General features: G+C 46.5%; 1 protein-coding gene across 5 annotated transcripts in view; it reads right to left on the reverse strand.

Moving 5' to 3' along the window:
- Window positions 1-1,446: 1,446 nt before the first annotated feature.
- Window positions 1,447-16,336, reverse strand: part of LOC118176714 (ubiquitin-conjugating enzyme E2 variant 1) — a 15,362-nt gene continuing 472 nt past the window's right edge. The window contains exons 1-4 of one of the 5 annotated variants that reach the window (XM_035343891.1): window positions 14,241-14,349; window positions 6,897-7,045; window positions 3,616-3,741; window positions 1,447-3,235 (exon numbers count right to left, since the gene is read on the reverse strand). In XM_035343891.1, the coding sequence (XP_035199782.1) occupies window positions 3,089-3,235; window positions 3,616-3,741; window positions 6,897-7,045; window positions 14,241-14,247 (429 nt within the window). In that variant the 5' untranslated portion in view covers window positions 14,248-14,349 and the 3' untranslated portion in view covers window positions 1,447-3,088. Of the gene's footprint in view, window positions 3,236-3,615; window positions 3,742-6,896; window positions 7,047-7,820; window positions 7,843-7,908; window positions 8,298-14,240; window positions 14,350-16,336 lie in introns of those variants that run through there. The other 4 variants (XM_035343889.1, XM_035343892.1, XM_035343890.1 and 1 more) reach the window with 4 other exon arrangements.

A 16,336-nucleotide genomic window follows, 5' to 3' on the forward strand; every position in this document is an offset into this window, starting at 1 on the left:
AACAGCATCTGTTTTCTGGCCGATGCACTTATTTTGTATACTTCATATCCTTCTTTCAGACACACCAGTTCAGGGCATAAACTGAGGGTGAGCAAGGATCAACTCTTAAGCGCCCTGCCTTTATACTGCCATAGGTAGAATAAATACGGAGAGACGTGGGTTCATCCGCGACTTCATTTCTAAAGCATGAAGCAGCACCCAGATCCCCGCGGTGACTGTGGGATGACCGGTCCCTTCCACTATGCAAGCCATAGGTCACACACGCTGACAAAGCTACAAGATACAGACTCAAGGGCAGCTGACTGTGTTATTTTTCCAAACTGTCCCTACTTAGAGGGGAGCATCAGTGCACTGGAGTACCAGCGTGTTCAAAGAGTGCAATTCCTAGGTAAGAAAATGTACAGCAAAACACTCTTTTTTTTTTTTTAAAAAAAAAAAAAAAATACAGCTCAAGCTTGTACAACAAATTGTGTTAACATAGGACTCTTGCTAGCACAGATCCCAGAGAAGTGTGCTTCAGGTCAAACTTGCAGCCTGCAAAGCAAATAAGATGGTTTCAAGGCTTTAGAACCATTACTTGAAGTATGAAGGTTGGGGAAGCACCCACCATGCCCTCCTGAACAGGACAAGGGCGTTCTCACAACAGCTCTGTACAACAGACACCCAACAACCACGCTGTGATGATCGAGCTTTGTTCCAGTTCCCATTTAACGTCTTTTGATACCAAGCCATTTCAAAGAAACACACGCACACGATGCTGACAAATATTAGTCTCATTGTCTTCGTAGATACCCTCTGAGCTACCACAGGACTGGTTAGTATTCCAGGCTAGAAGACAGCAGCAAGTTTCACATACACAGCTCCTTCCCTTGTCATTCCTACACCCAGAAAGAAGCAGGTTTCACCACACCATGGGAGTGAACGCACAACCAGCTCCTTCCGGCAGTCTTCTTCAGTGGAGACACTTTACACCCAAAAAGGGCAAAATTCCGCAGCCCCGTTTTAACCGAGATTTACAGAGGAGGTCTGCTTTTTACAGTTCACTATTTGAGGAAAAACAGGTAAAATTTCAGGTTGTGAAGTTCTTCTTTAAATTGACAGACAGTGTAGCATGCAACTGTACGTGGATTTGATTTCCTCGGGACCGCAGCACACAAAGGTCATCGCAGTAACAGAGCACCTTCCGAGAGTACAGGTCTAGAAAGTCGTTCCTGTGGCTCCTTATTATCACGTAACATTACCGACTGCCAAGTCTATGCAATCTGAGGTTTCAACTAAATATAAAGGTTCTCCTTGGCACAGCAGCAGCAGCTAGATAAAGACAATTGCCTTTCGCCACCAGTTTCCATACTGTTAACTACGTGCGATCTGTAGGAAGATACTTCCAACAAATCCAAAATTCCATAAGGGATCAAAGTCCTGAACATAAATACAATTAAAGCCTTCTAATATTAATGCACACTTTTTATTATATTAAAATCAGGCAATGGTCTGATACAATAAAAAGGCTGCTTATGGAATACTGTTATGTTAAACTTTAATTACAGAGGATGTTAAATCCTTACAACTAATATTTTCCTCAAAAGAGTTAATGGAAACATCAATTGTTCATTGACTTGATAGCTGCTGCTTTCAAATGTGTTTATTTTTCTTTTTTTCTTTTTTTTTTTCTTTTCACTTTTTTTTTTTTACACAAACACTAAATTTTTTCATAAAACTTCGGACACACTAGGTTTGTAGGTAAGCTTGCATCCACATTGCAGCAGTTAGTGGTCCAAAACAGTAAAACAGAAAAGGCAGTGATTTGCCAGGATGCAAAGCCAGCAAAGGTCCTTGATCTGCTGTACGCGCCACTTCCCAGAATCTTCACTGAGGGGTTTTCACCTCCAAGACTTCACAGAATCCTACTGAAGTCTACACTGACTTGATTTGTCTGTCAGACCTTTAAAAGGGCCAAACATAAGAGCCGTGTTTTAGTTAATTAACATTCTCGGGTCAATCCAAAGCACCAAAATACAACTATTCAAGCTGGAGTGTGTGTTTAGTCTGGACGAGCAGAGTTTCCCCATTAAAGTTTGGCAGCAGAAGATTTGGGCGATCCTGGTAAATGACTGCTCTTTTCACCAAAAGCCTATCTATTAACATCAGCCGTGGCCAGCTTGGCGGTGTGGCAGCAGTGCCAGAGGGGCAGGGAAAATCCCAGTGTGCCAGCAGAATAGATACTCGTTTCCCAGGCTGGTGAAGACTAAATTTGTTGCAAAACCAGAACAATAAGCAGGAGGGAACAGGTCAAGTTATTGCCCCAGCACTTACCCCTGCTGACCAGGGGTGAGAAGAGTCACAAAGAGGGGCAAAAAGAAAGCAGCACCCCCGCTAAAAAGAGGGGAAGAGGGAAGAGATTAAAAGAACCCTGAATCCCTCACCCAATGCCCATGTTACTGGCGAGGGGGACCAGGAAGAGAAATACAATCTATGCCTTGGCCAAAGGGAAGAAGGAAAGCTTGCCCCAGATTATCAGGGCATTTAAAAAAATACAAAAACAAAAACGACCACAGTCACATTCAGCCTTTACTAGAGATAGCACAAAGGGAGGGATGACTGAGGTTAGCACACATCCCCGTTAGTAGTCCGTAAAGCCCAGTGTAGCACTGGAAGCAAAAACCTTTGTGTCTACTCTAATAAACAGCCCTGAGCTTCGACTCTATTGCAAAAGACAGAAAAAGAAAAAAAAATAAAGAAAAAACAACCCAGGCCAGACACACAGCAAGGTGATTGTGGGATGTATGCTTTCACAGTTACGTTAGATGTGCCACACTGGTCTTGACAGTAATAAATTTAAATAGACTTTTCCTGATACCAGAAGTTCAGCTATGTGGACAGTGGTTACACGACAGGATTATTTGTTATAGCACAACTTGTATTTCAAATGAAAAAATTAGTATCATTTACAGTATCTCAAGAAAAACTTCCTTTGAATGGGAACTTCCTTTCCAGTATTTTGAGGTCTACAAGATGCATCTAGAAAATTTACTACTGTGGAAAATGAAGACAGCTTAAATTGAATAAAGGGGGCATGATTTTTTTTTAATTAATTGCTGTAACATTGTCCTTCAGGTGGCTGAGGAAGTTTCATATTTTCTTTAGACATCATTAGACGCCGAAGCTCTTGCAGAACAACTTTGATACTATAAGAATTCTGCCATTTTGCTAGGACTGATATGGCTCTGGGGTCCACCTAAAACAGACAAAAACACCATTCCTGTCAGAATCAATAATTTTGAAACACTTAATTCCCCCACGCACCCTCCACTTAAAGATCCTTTAAGAAGTCTGTGTGGGAGAAACCAAAGAAAGCAAAAGCAAGCGTTTTGTTCTAAAAGCGCAATAAATCCACACAGGACAAAACTATTTGCGAGTTGCAAATGGACAGGAAAATTCCACATTTTGAATCCAGAATATACTTGGCTTGTACACTTCCCTCCTACCCCCTTTCCTTCTACTCAGAGAGAACGGTACCAGCAAGTACAAAGTATTTAAGCAAGTTGCAAGTGTAAAGCATTAATTTGAAGCTGCACATGAAAACCATGTAAAATGAATAAAAACCAAAAAACTTACCACTCCATTAGAACTATTTACTCCATTCATATTAATTTTTGTTACAAATCTTACAAATGGAGGTGCTTCTGGATACTTAGGCCCACATTCTATTTTAAGGCTGTATATTCTGTTTTCATAAATTGTCTGAGGGGAAAAGAAAGGGGGGGAACAGTTACATCAGGCAGTTCAACAGTCATTTGGTTAAAACAGTGGTTATTTCAGGGACACTCAACAGAAGGGCAGCCACTTACACACCGTGCAGGCTACCTCTGTTTTGGGCTCATTTTTACAATATTCAGAGTATTAAATGTTGCTCTTTAGGAATTAGCTTAGACAGCTATCTACAGTTGGCCTGTCCTAGAACTGCACTTAAAAACGTTCTTTGGTCATAACCCAATGCGACAGTTCTCAGAAAGGGGAGCGCTCCAAGATTCACTGTTTCAAAGGACAGCCTGATCCCAAGCAGCAGCATCACTTTGTCACACCGCAGGAGAAGTTAAATACTTGAACAGCCACAAAAAGGAGTCCTGATTTTTTAACTAGCCAATAAACATGCGTAGAAAAGAGACAAATGTACAAGGGTACACTGACTCTTCAATATTTAAAAGCAATTAAAAGAAACAACAACAGTTATTCTGCAGTCTGGGAACCCAGGATATTTCCGATGTGCTGGTACGGTGCAGCCTGGCACTGAGCTCCAGCTGAGCCAGGCAAAGCAGGAACAGAAGCATTTAACAGGAACAGGATCATCATGGGGAAGTTTAGGCAGGCAAGCTGTCCAGATGTAGAGTTTCTTACACATTTCCTCCATCTTCAACATTGCAGTGAACACTAAACTCACCAGGCACCAATCAAGAGCAAAAATTCCAGGCTATCATGTGAGTGCAGAAGCCCAGGACCAGGTACCAGCTCCTGCCTCACCTGCTGCAGCAGAGCATCCTGCCTCCGCTGGGTCTTAAAAACAGCTGCCCGGCACACAAAAACTTCTGCTTGATACAGAATTCAGTGTGATCCTTTTCAAGGGCTTGTTATGCCCATCTTAGTATTTCCCTCGATACTAATGAGCATTTTGATGCAAAGCGTTATCAAAAACACCCACCAGTGTCTGACTTCCTGATTCAGCTGCTTCACATCCGTGCAAATGGAGTGGCTTAACCCAGCCTGCAGCCACCCACCGCGGCAGCAGCACCCCTTCAGAGCGGCCCCTCCAGCGCCTCGGCCAGCCAGGCTTTCATATGCCCAGCCAGGATGGTGGCAAACCAAATGCTGTCACAAAGTCTGGGGGGAAAAAAGTCACCTGCCAGCTCAGCTTGGACTTCCTCTGTCTCCTGACGGAGCTCGAGTGTGTTTTGTGCTCAGAGTTAACAGTACAGAGGTTCAGGGAGCACTTTAGGGTCTTTGCAAATGGCCACATCCCAGTAGGACTAGTGAATGGAAGTCCTTGACCACGCACATGTCTATAGCCAACAGAAAATAGGCGCAGACAAAGCTGAGGTTTTGACAGTGCCGCTGTTTTTAAATAGCTTGTACAAACAAGATGAATCACTGGCTGCAAAACCATCCGCACAGCCTGGGAAGGAGGCGCACGCTTCCATGTATGGTAGCGGGGACCCTCCGTAGCAGCAGCACGCATCCAGCTCTGCACTACAGCTCACTTTTCCCTCCAGGATGCCCAGCATAAGACTCTTCCACCTGCCACAAGCGTGATTTTTTTCTACCCAGAGGAAACCAGGAGTTTTGATTTCTTTTTCCAGAGCCAGTACTGCCCACATCCTATTAAGAAAAAATTGTACTAATAGAACTGCATGTGAACAGTTCTAAAACCAGAAGCAGCTCCTAGCAAACAATCTCTGAAAGTTCCCAGAATCTCTCTCAGTACAGCTTGTGGCTTTTGAGCAATTAGCTGAATTCTAGAAGTCCAGACACGTTTGGAAAATAAAGTATTTATAAATGTGTCAGAAAGACAAAGGAGGCCACAGCTGAATAATCTGCTGTGATAGTCCTCTAGCCTTGGTTGGGAGTATGACATGAACTACAGATTTCTGTCACTGCTGAGAAGTCAACTTTTGCTTATTTGCTCATTTCAGTTCCTATTTAAGTTTCTAAATTTGATTTCAAGGTTGCTTAAAGTTTGCCTATTGTGTATGCACACAGTGCCTGTTCTTCACAATCCTAATGTAAGCTCATTAAAACTCTCCTGATGTTCTAAAATCAAATGCCATTCTGGGAAGCGATTTGGGCGTATCACAACCAAATGAAATGATCACAACTGGGGAGATGTTAACAACAGCAGACCAAAAGCAAAGAACACTTCTGAATGAGGTACAAAATCCTGCACACATAACGCTGCTATAATATTAGTTCTTGCACAAGCTCATCTTGAGTCAGAAAAGGCAACTGATAGAGCAGAAGCACATCGGGCAGCAGAGTGATTAAAGGCGTGTAAACGTTTCCATATTGATAACACTGGAATTTTTGAGAAGCGAACGTGAGGCCAGATACAGAGGCCAACATACACTACTGCAGGAAGGAGAACTAGCTACTTGCACTCATGGCAAGGATAATAAGGAAGCAGAACGGGGATACACAGTGAAACTGGAGACGAGACACATTCGGGTTTTAGAATACATGCATATGTACAATTTAGCCCTAAAGTTCACTGCCATGGTTTAGAGACCCTCAGTTTAGTAAGGGTTTGGGACCAGGAGCGGGGTGGAGAGAATATGCAGCAGTGCTATCACAAAGACCATGGTAGCATTATGAGACACATACTTTGGGAGAGAGCATTCAGAAAAGTAACTGAATTCATTAAAATTCAAGTTTCCTGAGTTAGCTGAAACTGTAAAAGGGCAAGTCAGTACTGCTGCAGTGAAAAACTGTCAGTTCAACAAGGAACAGCAGAAAGTCTAGCAGTACTGAACAGAACGTCCAGGCTTTACCTACATTAGCTCCACATGTAATCTCACTAGCAGAAGGATTTTAAACCTTGCTGTATTCAAGAGTACAGGATACTAGAACCCTGGAATCTCAAAAGTTATGTCTTAATGAATCTGTAAACATAAAGCAGACATGTAACAGAACTAACCAGAGAAAGGTACTAAAAATATTCCAGATCATAAGCAAAAAGACATAGTTATAGAAAACCCATTGTTATATGCAAGCTGATCCTTCAGTGTAGTCACTTGCTAAAGTGTTTGTCACTTTGTGTTTCGCTTGTTTTCTACTTCAGTGGTTAGATTAAGGGAAGGAAAAGGGTAAGAAAGAAAGAAGTAACACTCGTATTTTAAGTGGATGCTTACTCTTGGAGGTCCAATAATCATTCCTGTCCATCTTGTGAGTGTCATATCTTCATCATCTTCAAGGCCCCAGCTAACTGTTCCATCACCTACTCCTTTTTGACCTTCTTCAAGTTCTTCCAACAGACGAAAATTACGAGGAACTTTTACTCCTAAAAATAATCAGAAAAGTATTTTGAGTAAAACACAGAAACGCCTCTGGTTTTGAATGATAATACTTCAACAGTCTGAAGAAGATATCCTCGTATTCAGCTTGGATTTTTCAAGCAGTACCAAATATGCTAGAAGCATGACATGCCAGGTATTAGAGCAGGCAGTAAAATGGAAGGAAATGTCTCCGTCCATTCAGAAACGCACACAGTTCTGTGGAGCTCTAGTTAGCACTTGTCTCTAAGATCTATAGCCTAAGAATTTGCAAAATTCTACAAAATGCGTGATGTCGGGCCTCCCATGGTGTCGTCTCAGAGCTTTTAAAAACATCACTCAAACCAACTGAAACTCTTTCATAACATTAGTAGGTTAATCTGAAGTTAATTTAAGTGGGCTTTGTCAGTAGCAATTTTGTCCTTTGTGCTTATGACCTCCATCGCCAAAGAATTTCAGCACTTCTTAATCGCTAGCACATTTATCCTCAGAACACACAGCAAAATAATGGATTTTTTTTATCCCCATTACATTAATGGGAAGCAATGGCACAGAGAGCTTCAGTGAGATAGCCAAGGTCACACACTACGGCTGTGATGAAGGCACTCAGGCCACACGGGACTCAATTATTCATTCTTCTTCAAGATGTCCATACCTCAGCCACCACAAAACACGCACGTGCTCTAGGCCACCACTTCTCCTTCAAAGTACCTGTGCAAAGCATGCTTCTTTACAAAAGAAACAAAATTATTGCCAAGATGTACTTAATGCAGTTATTTTCACCTGTCATACAAAAAAAAAAAAAAAAAAAAAGGTTGAATTTGGGGTTTGGAGTTCTTTTTCCCTCAGTAGTCCAGGATTAACTATTCACCAGTACTCAATAGCAGAAAATCATAATGAATCCCTGTCTTTATCATTGCTGATTTAGTGCAGCAGAAGAATGGGTAATTAGCCTTGAAGCACACACAGTGAACCCCATGGAGTCCTCTGTAAGAAGACAGCTCTTCCAGCACTCATGGCATACTGCGAGCGTAAGAAGACATCAGACAGAGGCCAAGCAAGAGCTTTGAAAATAATCGCCGAAGCTGTTTGGAAATGTGGAAAATACAGAGGACGTAAGGCTTTGTGAAATGTAGCGGTGCTTCAAGTCTAGAGCCTCTGGTGTCTTTACAGTCCCCTTTCAGGTTGACCTGAATGACCTAAAGAAGCTGAATGTCAAAGGTGGTTTTGCTGCGTGATCAGTTGCCACCATTCCATTCACTACAAAGCAAACATAAGAGACATTTAAGAAGTAAATTACTGATGGAATTAGTTTGCTGGCCTCATCTATATAACCATGTTCCAGAATATGCTGGGCGAAAATGATGCAACTACACAGCTGTAGTGAGGGTAGGAGGAGGAACCCAGCTGAGAGGTGTCAGAAAGCCCCACCAGACCTGCCCGGGCTGCACCAAACCAAACCCGTTAGGGGCTGCTGAGCACAATCCCAACGCAACTCCACACCAAATCCACATCTTTAACTACCGGCGAGGTTGTGCTGTTTCCATGGCTGCTGAGTAACGCAAGTCTTTGGCTTGGAAAGGAAGTGAGTCAGCTGGGGCTGGTGAAGCCATCACCATCAGGTGAACCAGCCCCAGCCCTGAGCAGGAACAGGACCTCCTGCAGACCACCGGCACCTCCCCATCACGGCACCCCCAGCGCCCACCCCCCAGGCCTTCAACTTATGGATCCTGTGTACCTTGGGCACTGAAAGACCTGAATTACACCGGGTTAGCCACCCTACTTTGGCCATATTCCGCACTCTTCCCACGGTGCAGTGAAGGGAAGCAGAGAAGAGCGCGGCCTGACTGCAGTACGGAGGCTGAGAGCGGGGGGACGAGCGAAGCAGACGCAGCGCGTGCTGAAGGTGTCAGCACACACAGCGCTGGTTTCGCAGCGCTTCCTGCAGCTGCTGCCCGCCGTGACTCAGGGCCCCACCACGGGCCAAGCCGCTGCTGGGCGGCCCTGCCTGCTGGCACGCTGTGAATGGAGCCGGCAGCGCAGACAGCCGGCAGGGACAGCCCTGTGTCCTTCTGGAGGGAGGAACCCCACCCTCGGCCCGTCACAGAAACGCTCAGACAATGCAGGTTGCACCACAAAGGAAGCCGTGGGTGCTATTATTAGAAACCCAGGGCGAAACTCCCCGCTCACAGGAGCGGTCAGCCGGAGCGAGCAGAAGAGCTGCCTCGAATTTGTGGGGTTACCAAAAAACTCTTCTGCACCACATCACGATGCTCAACAAGTGCGATGAGTCTCTCTGCACTTTGGAACTCGGTAACACCGAGGTGACTTACTGACATTTCTTAGACTGAGAAAATAACCCAGGGGGGTTCAACACCATGGTGGAAGCACTGCCTGCCTTACGGAAAGCACACAGGGCACACGTCGAAGAAGAAAAGCAGAAATATCAACTACCGACCCCTCCTCTGAGCATCATGTTCACTGCATAGGGCAGGAACACTGAGCAAAGAAAATGATGTGATGTGTCATTAAAAATTACACCATCGTGTACACCTTCAGTGAGGCCACCGCCAGACCAAATGGCAGCCTGAATTCTGACACTGGCTAACCAGAGCTAGGCTTGGCTTGGCAAAGTTATGGGAGGAGAAGGCAACTTGATTTCAGAGCTCTTCTAAGACACGGCTGCTCTGATTCAGCATGAATCAGACTCAGCGTGAATCAGAGCCCTAAAACACTCAGAGGAATTTCAAGGTCTCTGACAGCTGCGAGGCCTGCAGAGAGCTAGCCAGTGCCGTCGTACTCTGGCTCCCATCGCACGGCAGTAGTTCAGGTAAGCGACTGGTAATTCCACAGCACCTGCTTACCCGAGAGCACCGCGGGACCACTAGCAGCAAAGAGAGGTGGGAAAAGCAAAGAACATGTATCTGTAACTTCACGCTCTTGGCAGAAAAATATCATAGGAGATGGCTGGTCACTCCATAGCACGTCACCCTGAGCAACAGCACCCTTGCCTTCTCTAAAAACTTTATGTCCGCGCTCGAGCTGCGAGGTGAGAGTGGAAGAGCAGCACCCCACCACCACGCACGGCCAGTCCACGGGCACAGAACTGTAGGTCAGCTCCCTCCCCTGACACGTTCCCGGGAGACTCGACAGGGAGAAAAACAGACTCATAAATATAAAAGATTACGACCGTATGATCATAAATGCTTTAAGTCATTTCTAACTCGCCCCCAGGCCAGGCACAGGAGCAGGCCAGATGCCTGCCCTGGTCAGGCTGGCAAGCTGCATGAAGCCGCAGGCCAGCACAGGCTCTCCACACGTATGGGTCAGCCACCACGTCCTGCTGGGGCCTCAACGGCCGAAGCCAAGCAAAATTTATCATTTGTGGTTGCATGCAAACATATCATCATCACATCTGCTGTCCACCAGAATTCCTAGAAAGGGATCTGATCTGCTCCACACACCCACACCACTTGCTAAACAATGCCCGTGGCTGTCCCAGGGCAGTTCCCACGACAGAAGCCCTGCGCCAGCTGAGCCCACCGGCAGCGCGTTGTGTCCCAGCCCCTCGCGGCAACCTCTGTGTGACTTGCAAGGCATTACCCAAACCTGTTTTCTGACAGTCATTACTTTAGCACAAGAAAACCTAAGTAAAGAGGTGATTAAAAACTAATCAGGCTGTCAAAGATACTTCCGGTTATGGCTTTAATTTAGCCTTTGCTGTGGCTTGGGAAGGCCCTCATACAGTGACTTCATTTACGATACAAACATGCAGCAGCCTGACCTCACCGAAATACACAGAAACATTTGAGGAAACACTGCAGAGCAAGAGGGGGTATTCACTTTCCATCACAAGGGCAAACCTAGGAAAGCTCAGCTATAACCGTACTGCCCAGGTAAGATCTCCAGTTGCCCAGGTTTGTCCAGGCTCTGTAGATAAAGTTCACCTTTCCGTAAAGTTGCGGACATGAAGCCTCACCTGGACACTAACTGACCGGTTACAAGAGCTTCGTCACATTATTATGGAGAACTAGAGACTAAAACCCAATCACAGGCCGAGTGCTCCGGAAGGTCAAGACGTGAATTTTACAGAATTTGAAGTCGCAGTTCAGGAGCTGCTAGGCTGCAGGTGGCATCCTCTTCACCTCTTCAGCCTCGGACAGACTGGGGCCTTTTCTTTCCCTTTTCAAAGACCCCAGCAAACACCAGCCCCGCTGCACGGCGCGGTGCTGGCGAGCACTGCTCAGCCAGGCGTCTCACCACCGGGCTGCTTTCTAAGCAAGGAGCTGCGAGGCTGTCAGACAGCAAGCTGACACGGGGCGAGAGGAGTGTGACTGCGCCTGTCGCGATCTCCTTACGTGATGTTCCCCACTAGGAAAACCAGAGTTATTCCTGCAACACAGTTAGATACCAGCTTGGGTTTTAAAGACCTTAAAGCACTCTCAGATTCATTTTATATCACAGCACCACTACAGATCCGCAGATACATAACTCGGAATGTCTTACAATAGTTTTTAAAATCGTATCAGTTTGAGATTTTCCTGCCTCATATTTACACGCACTCTTGTGAGACACAAAGAGTGTTTTAAACACGTTAAAAACAACGTTTACTGACCAACTATAGCTTTTAACCTTTTAGCTTTCCCCATCTATACAGTGGAAGCAATCCCAAATCCAGCAGTTGTATCAAGGTGAAAACAGCACAGCAAAACCAGTGGGAAACATGCTTGAGAGCAGATCCTCCTCCTGAATCATTTCCACCCGTGTCAGTAGAACAAAATACGGATCTCTCCCAAGAATGTCAGGAACATCTCTCTCTTTGCTTTCTACAATGAAATCTTGAGCATTGGAGCATTAGGATGCCATACAAAACAACTTAGCAAGGCACACTGAAAGTGCACTTTGGGCCTTGCAAGAACCACCGCCTTTGTGCTGAAGGTTTCTTTACAACTTCACAGATAGCAGGAAACATCAGAGTCTGGCCTTTGAGGCCAATATTAACTGGTACTAGTTCCTGATTTACACTAATTCAAGAGAACTGAAGTCCATTAGCTTTAAACACCTCCATCGCTCCTTCTGTTGCTTGCTTTGCTACTCAGCCTTTAACACACCTTTTCCAACATATTTCTCTTCTCTCTGCAGAGACTGCCCCTATCTAGAAATCTGCTAGCTTCTCCTTACAGCACTGCGATTGTAGAAAATAAATCGTTCCTTGTCAAAATGCTGTATAAAGCTTTTGAAGTGATGTAATATTTAAAACAATAAAAGGCTTTCAGCAACTGTCACAAAAACTTTCAGGAGACGGGAACTTCAGATTTCCTGCATCTTCTTTACAGTCACTGTTTCCACCCTGATACTGCAGACAGGTCCCGAGACGTTTTGCAGATTCACAGTAACTTGTGGAGCACTTGAAGCAATTTGGTGTTCTCTGCTGAGTGTAAGCTAGAGCACCGCGCCTGTCTTTCAATGCTTTAAGCACATTACTTGTAAAGAGATGACTTTAAAATGCCTGAGGCAGACTGGCATTATCGCTGAGGTCTGAAGCCAAATAAAGCTTTCCAGCAGCAGGAGAGTTAGAGTCAGATGTGCTGGGTCACTTATATCAGCTGAAAAGCACAACGTTACCAGATCAGCTAAAATCTACTCTGGAGAAGAAGTCATCCTGAACTCTGTGCTGGACAAAATCCATACGCTAAATCCCACCAGGAAAAAGCACCACTTCCTCTTTACGTTGTGAAAAGAAACCATTGTTAGAGCCCATGAGCCGAGCGCTCCCCTCCCAGCTGCCTCTTCTACCCACAAAGGATCGAATTCATACCAACCTCCAAAAGCAGAGTGCACAGGGAGACTCCCTGATTTCAGGATGAGCTTTGAAAAGCAAGACTCTGCGCTGACAGCCTGAGGTGGTTACCTGCACAACAGGGGATGCTAGCCACGGAGCATCCCAGCAGGTTAACACCCGACAACCTGCAGGGGGCCAGGCGAGGTGCACCCCATCCAGCACCTCACCTCTGGGACGCACCACCCTTGGGCTTCGGGGGCAGCACCCAAACCCCTCAGCAGGTGGAAATGGAGTCATTTCAGCTGGATGTGTGGCTGTTAAAAGTACCCTGACAACCTGAAAAGCCAAGCCTCAATACACCTCACAACGTTTGTCAGTGGTCCACCTTCTGTGATCCTAACCCATTTAATACCCTACTGAATCATTTTAAGTTCTCCACCAGAACGTCATTCTTCAAATACAATATATAATCCATATCATTGCAGATGAAAAGACTCAGCTATCTTCTTGTAAGATTTTAGAGCTATTTACCCTTTTTTTTTCCATTCTTGCAGCACTACAAGACACAAAGAGGCTCTGCAATCAACTTTTTCAGCACCTGCTATTTATTTCACATGCTCCTATATGCCATCTCATTTAAGAATGCATAATTTATCTCTCCAGCTTCTCTTCGGTTTCTTTTTCCTACCCTCAGGTATTTTACGTACAGGCTGAGAAAGCACTTGGTGGCTGGCAGTATTTATTTTGAGATAACAATGAATATTGTGTGCTGTGCACTCAAAAGGAGACATCACGACCCGTTTACAAAGGCAGGGTACTCCTTCTGTATCCTTCCACAAGCAGGTTCTTCTGCACTGCAGTGGCTGGTTTGCTTTTCACAAGGATATCTGAGTTCACAGTGACATTACAGGTCCTCCAGCAATTACAGGTTTTTAAATACACCGTACTAAAACCAGTCTGTGCTTCCTCTCTGTTAGCAATATTAAACCACACACGTTGTCACTATCATGCCCATTCCCCTAATGATTTGTCCTTCTGAGGCTCTCCACAATCCTCTGACTCTGAATAACTTAAACCTGGGCAAATTGTTTCACTGCTCTGTTCCTGCAGGCTGATGCCACTGCCCTGCAACAGACCCCCTGAACAAACCTACGGGAGAGCAGTGGGTTAAATCAATTCATTAGTTTTTCCCATGATGAAAGTTGGAAAAACAGGATGCCACAGGCCAACGCGGGCAGCTTTTGACCCGCTGTGATTACTCTGCCTTTCCACCGCTGCTAGGGCACGGCAGCACTGCAACGCACAGCAACGCAGGGCAGCGAGGTGGGAGCAGGCCCCACGAGCCCAGCCGGGGCACAGGGCGCCCGCTGAGCCACGGGGCCCCGAGGAGCCCTGGCACCGCAGCCAGCTGGGTGTCCTACCTGCCATCCCAGCCTGCAGGACGGGCAGGCGTCGCGGCTTGGGTGTCTGCAGCCTCCTAGAAGAGCCTTATCGGGACGCTTAAAGGCAGCTCTTTGTTCATATACGAACTGGGAGGAAAGAAGAAAATCCATCATTGGCAACAGGGAATTCTCCTTTAGACCAAGGATACTAGTGGACCTTATATCATAACATTTCTCCTTTTAAGTATTTCTATGAGTTTATTATGTTTATGAGTGTATTAAATACAAGGCTTGTGCAGTGTTAGACAATACTTGTCTCATTTCCAGCATCAGCTCTGACTTCTTATTATTTTTTTTATATTTTTTTAAAGTTATAGGGACATTTGTTGCCATTTCTTCCTCTGAGTTAGTAGCTGCTTTCAAAGAATGCCTAAATGCTTTTCATATTCTACCTCTACTTAAGCTCCTTTACTGAACCACTACAACCTTCGGGTATCAAACACATTAAAGTGTTTTAGAAATAAATATGAATACATTGAGATGCCATGAAGCAAGTGTTAGCCAAACCTGTTTTACAAAGGCGCAAAGATCCTGAGCTGCTCGCCCAGAGCCCCACATCAATCAGTGGTGGAGCACAACGAGGTGTCACTTCCTGGCTCCGTTTGTACACGTTAGACAATGCCTTCAGCAGTGTCAGGAGGGAACCACATGAGCTGCACTGCAGTGCACCACCACGACCAGTAACTGGACACTACATTGTCCTTTTCTGATAAAGGGAACAATCTCCATCCTACTTCACTAGAGCAACAACCACCAGCAGGCCATTGCTGTGAGGGCAGCCTGTGGTTTAGAGCTGGAGGAGCCCTAAGGTTTACATCAGCCCAAGTCACTGGTCCGTGTGTGGGCTCCCCAGTACCAAACGTAGGGCTCACTGCAGAAGTTCAGCATTACTGCAACATGTTTTTGTTTTATTTTCAAGCCACACACTGTTTTCAGTATTTTTTTTCTTCTTGCCAGCAGCAGGTAACCAAACAGGATCTCACGGGTAGCTCAAGTACAGTGCTTGCCTGATGCTCCCATTTTAGAGGCAAGAGGCTGAGGACTTACATCTACCTGGCTCCGTCCTGCTTTATGCTTCCAACACCGAAGACATGAGACAGCTTTCAGAAGTATGCGAAATAACAGGAAGCAATCCAAAAGACACAATGTGGCTAGCAGATGATGGTTCACTTAACTACGGCTTATCACAAAGGCAGTTCAGAGCAGAAGGGAAGCTGTGCAGCAGGACTGCCTTTGGTCTTTGTCATGGCAGTCCAAGCCTCCTTCCCTCCACGACCACCCAGACCATTAATTCATGAGGCTGCACTGGCTTTAAAAGAGAAACACTTGCCTTGCTCTTCCAGCCAAACACAAAACGAGAAGTCAGCAGCTTGAAAGGATCATTGGGAAAGTACAGTAGCTGGAATAACGTGACCTAAGAGGATGAGAAGGCTCCGCCACATTTTCCGTGTATTTTAATCAAGCGTTCCCACACCTCGCAATCACGTACTGCCAGACGCAGATTCTTTCTATAAGCTTGAGAGCTGTGAATTATCTGCACTGTAACATTTAAGAGCTGACGACAGCCATCGATGGAGGCCTATCCACCAGAAGAGCTCCCGAGCCGTTCCTGTCGCACCCCGAGGCGCAGCCGCCCGGCGCCCTCACGCCCCAGTCACACCAAGCGCTGCGGGGGCACCTCGCACCTGGCCCGGGCCTACCGCAGGTCACGGAGCCGGGTAGGCAGAACCGAAACCAGCTCACCGGCCTGGCAGGCGCCAGCAGGAAGGGAAGGCGCCGAGCCCCCGCGGCGGAGACCCCCCGGTGCCCGCTCCGGGCCCCTTCCCCCGCCGCGGGCAGGCAGGAGCAGCCTTCCCACAGGAAGCCACGTCCCGGCCCCCCGCGCCGCTCCCGCCTGCCGAGCGGCCGCCTCCCCCCGCGGCCCCTCCACAGGACGCCCGCCCCCGCGGCCCCCTGAGGGCACCGACGGCCGGGCCGGCGGCTCCGCGCCCGGGGGGCTGTCAGCGCCCGGCCTTCCCCCGACGGGGCCGGGGCGGGCCCCGCGCCTCCCCCGCGCCCCCGGGGGAGCTCCGTGA

This window comes from Oxyura jamaicensis, chromosome 20, assembly GCF_011077185.1.
Source record: "Oxyura jamaicensis isolate SHBP4307 breed ruddy duck chromosome 20, BPBGC_Ojam_1.0, whole genome shotgun sequence".
NCBI lineage: Eukaryota > Metazoa > Chordata > Aves > Anseriformes > Anatidae > Oxyura > Oxyura jamaicensis.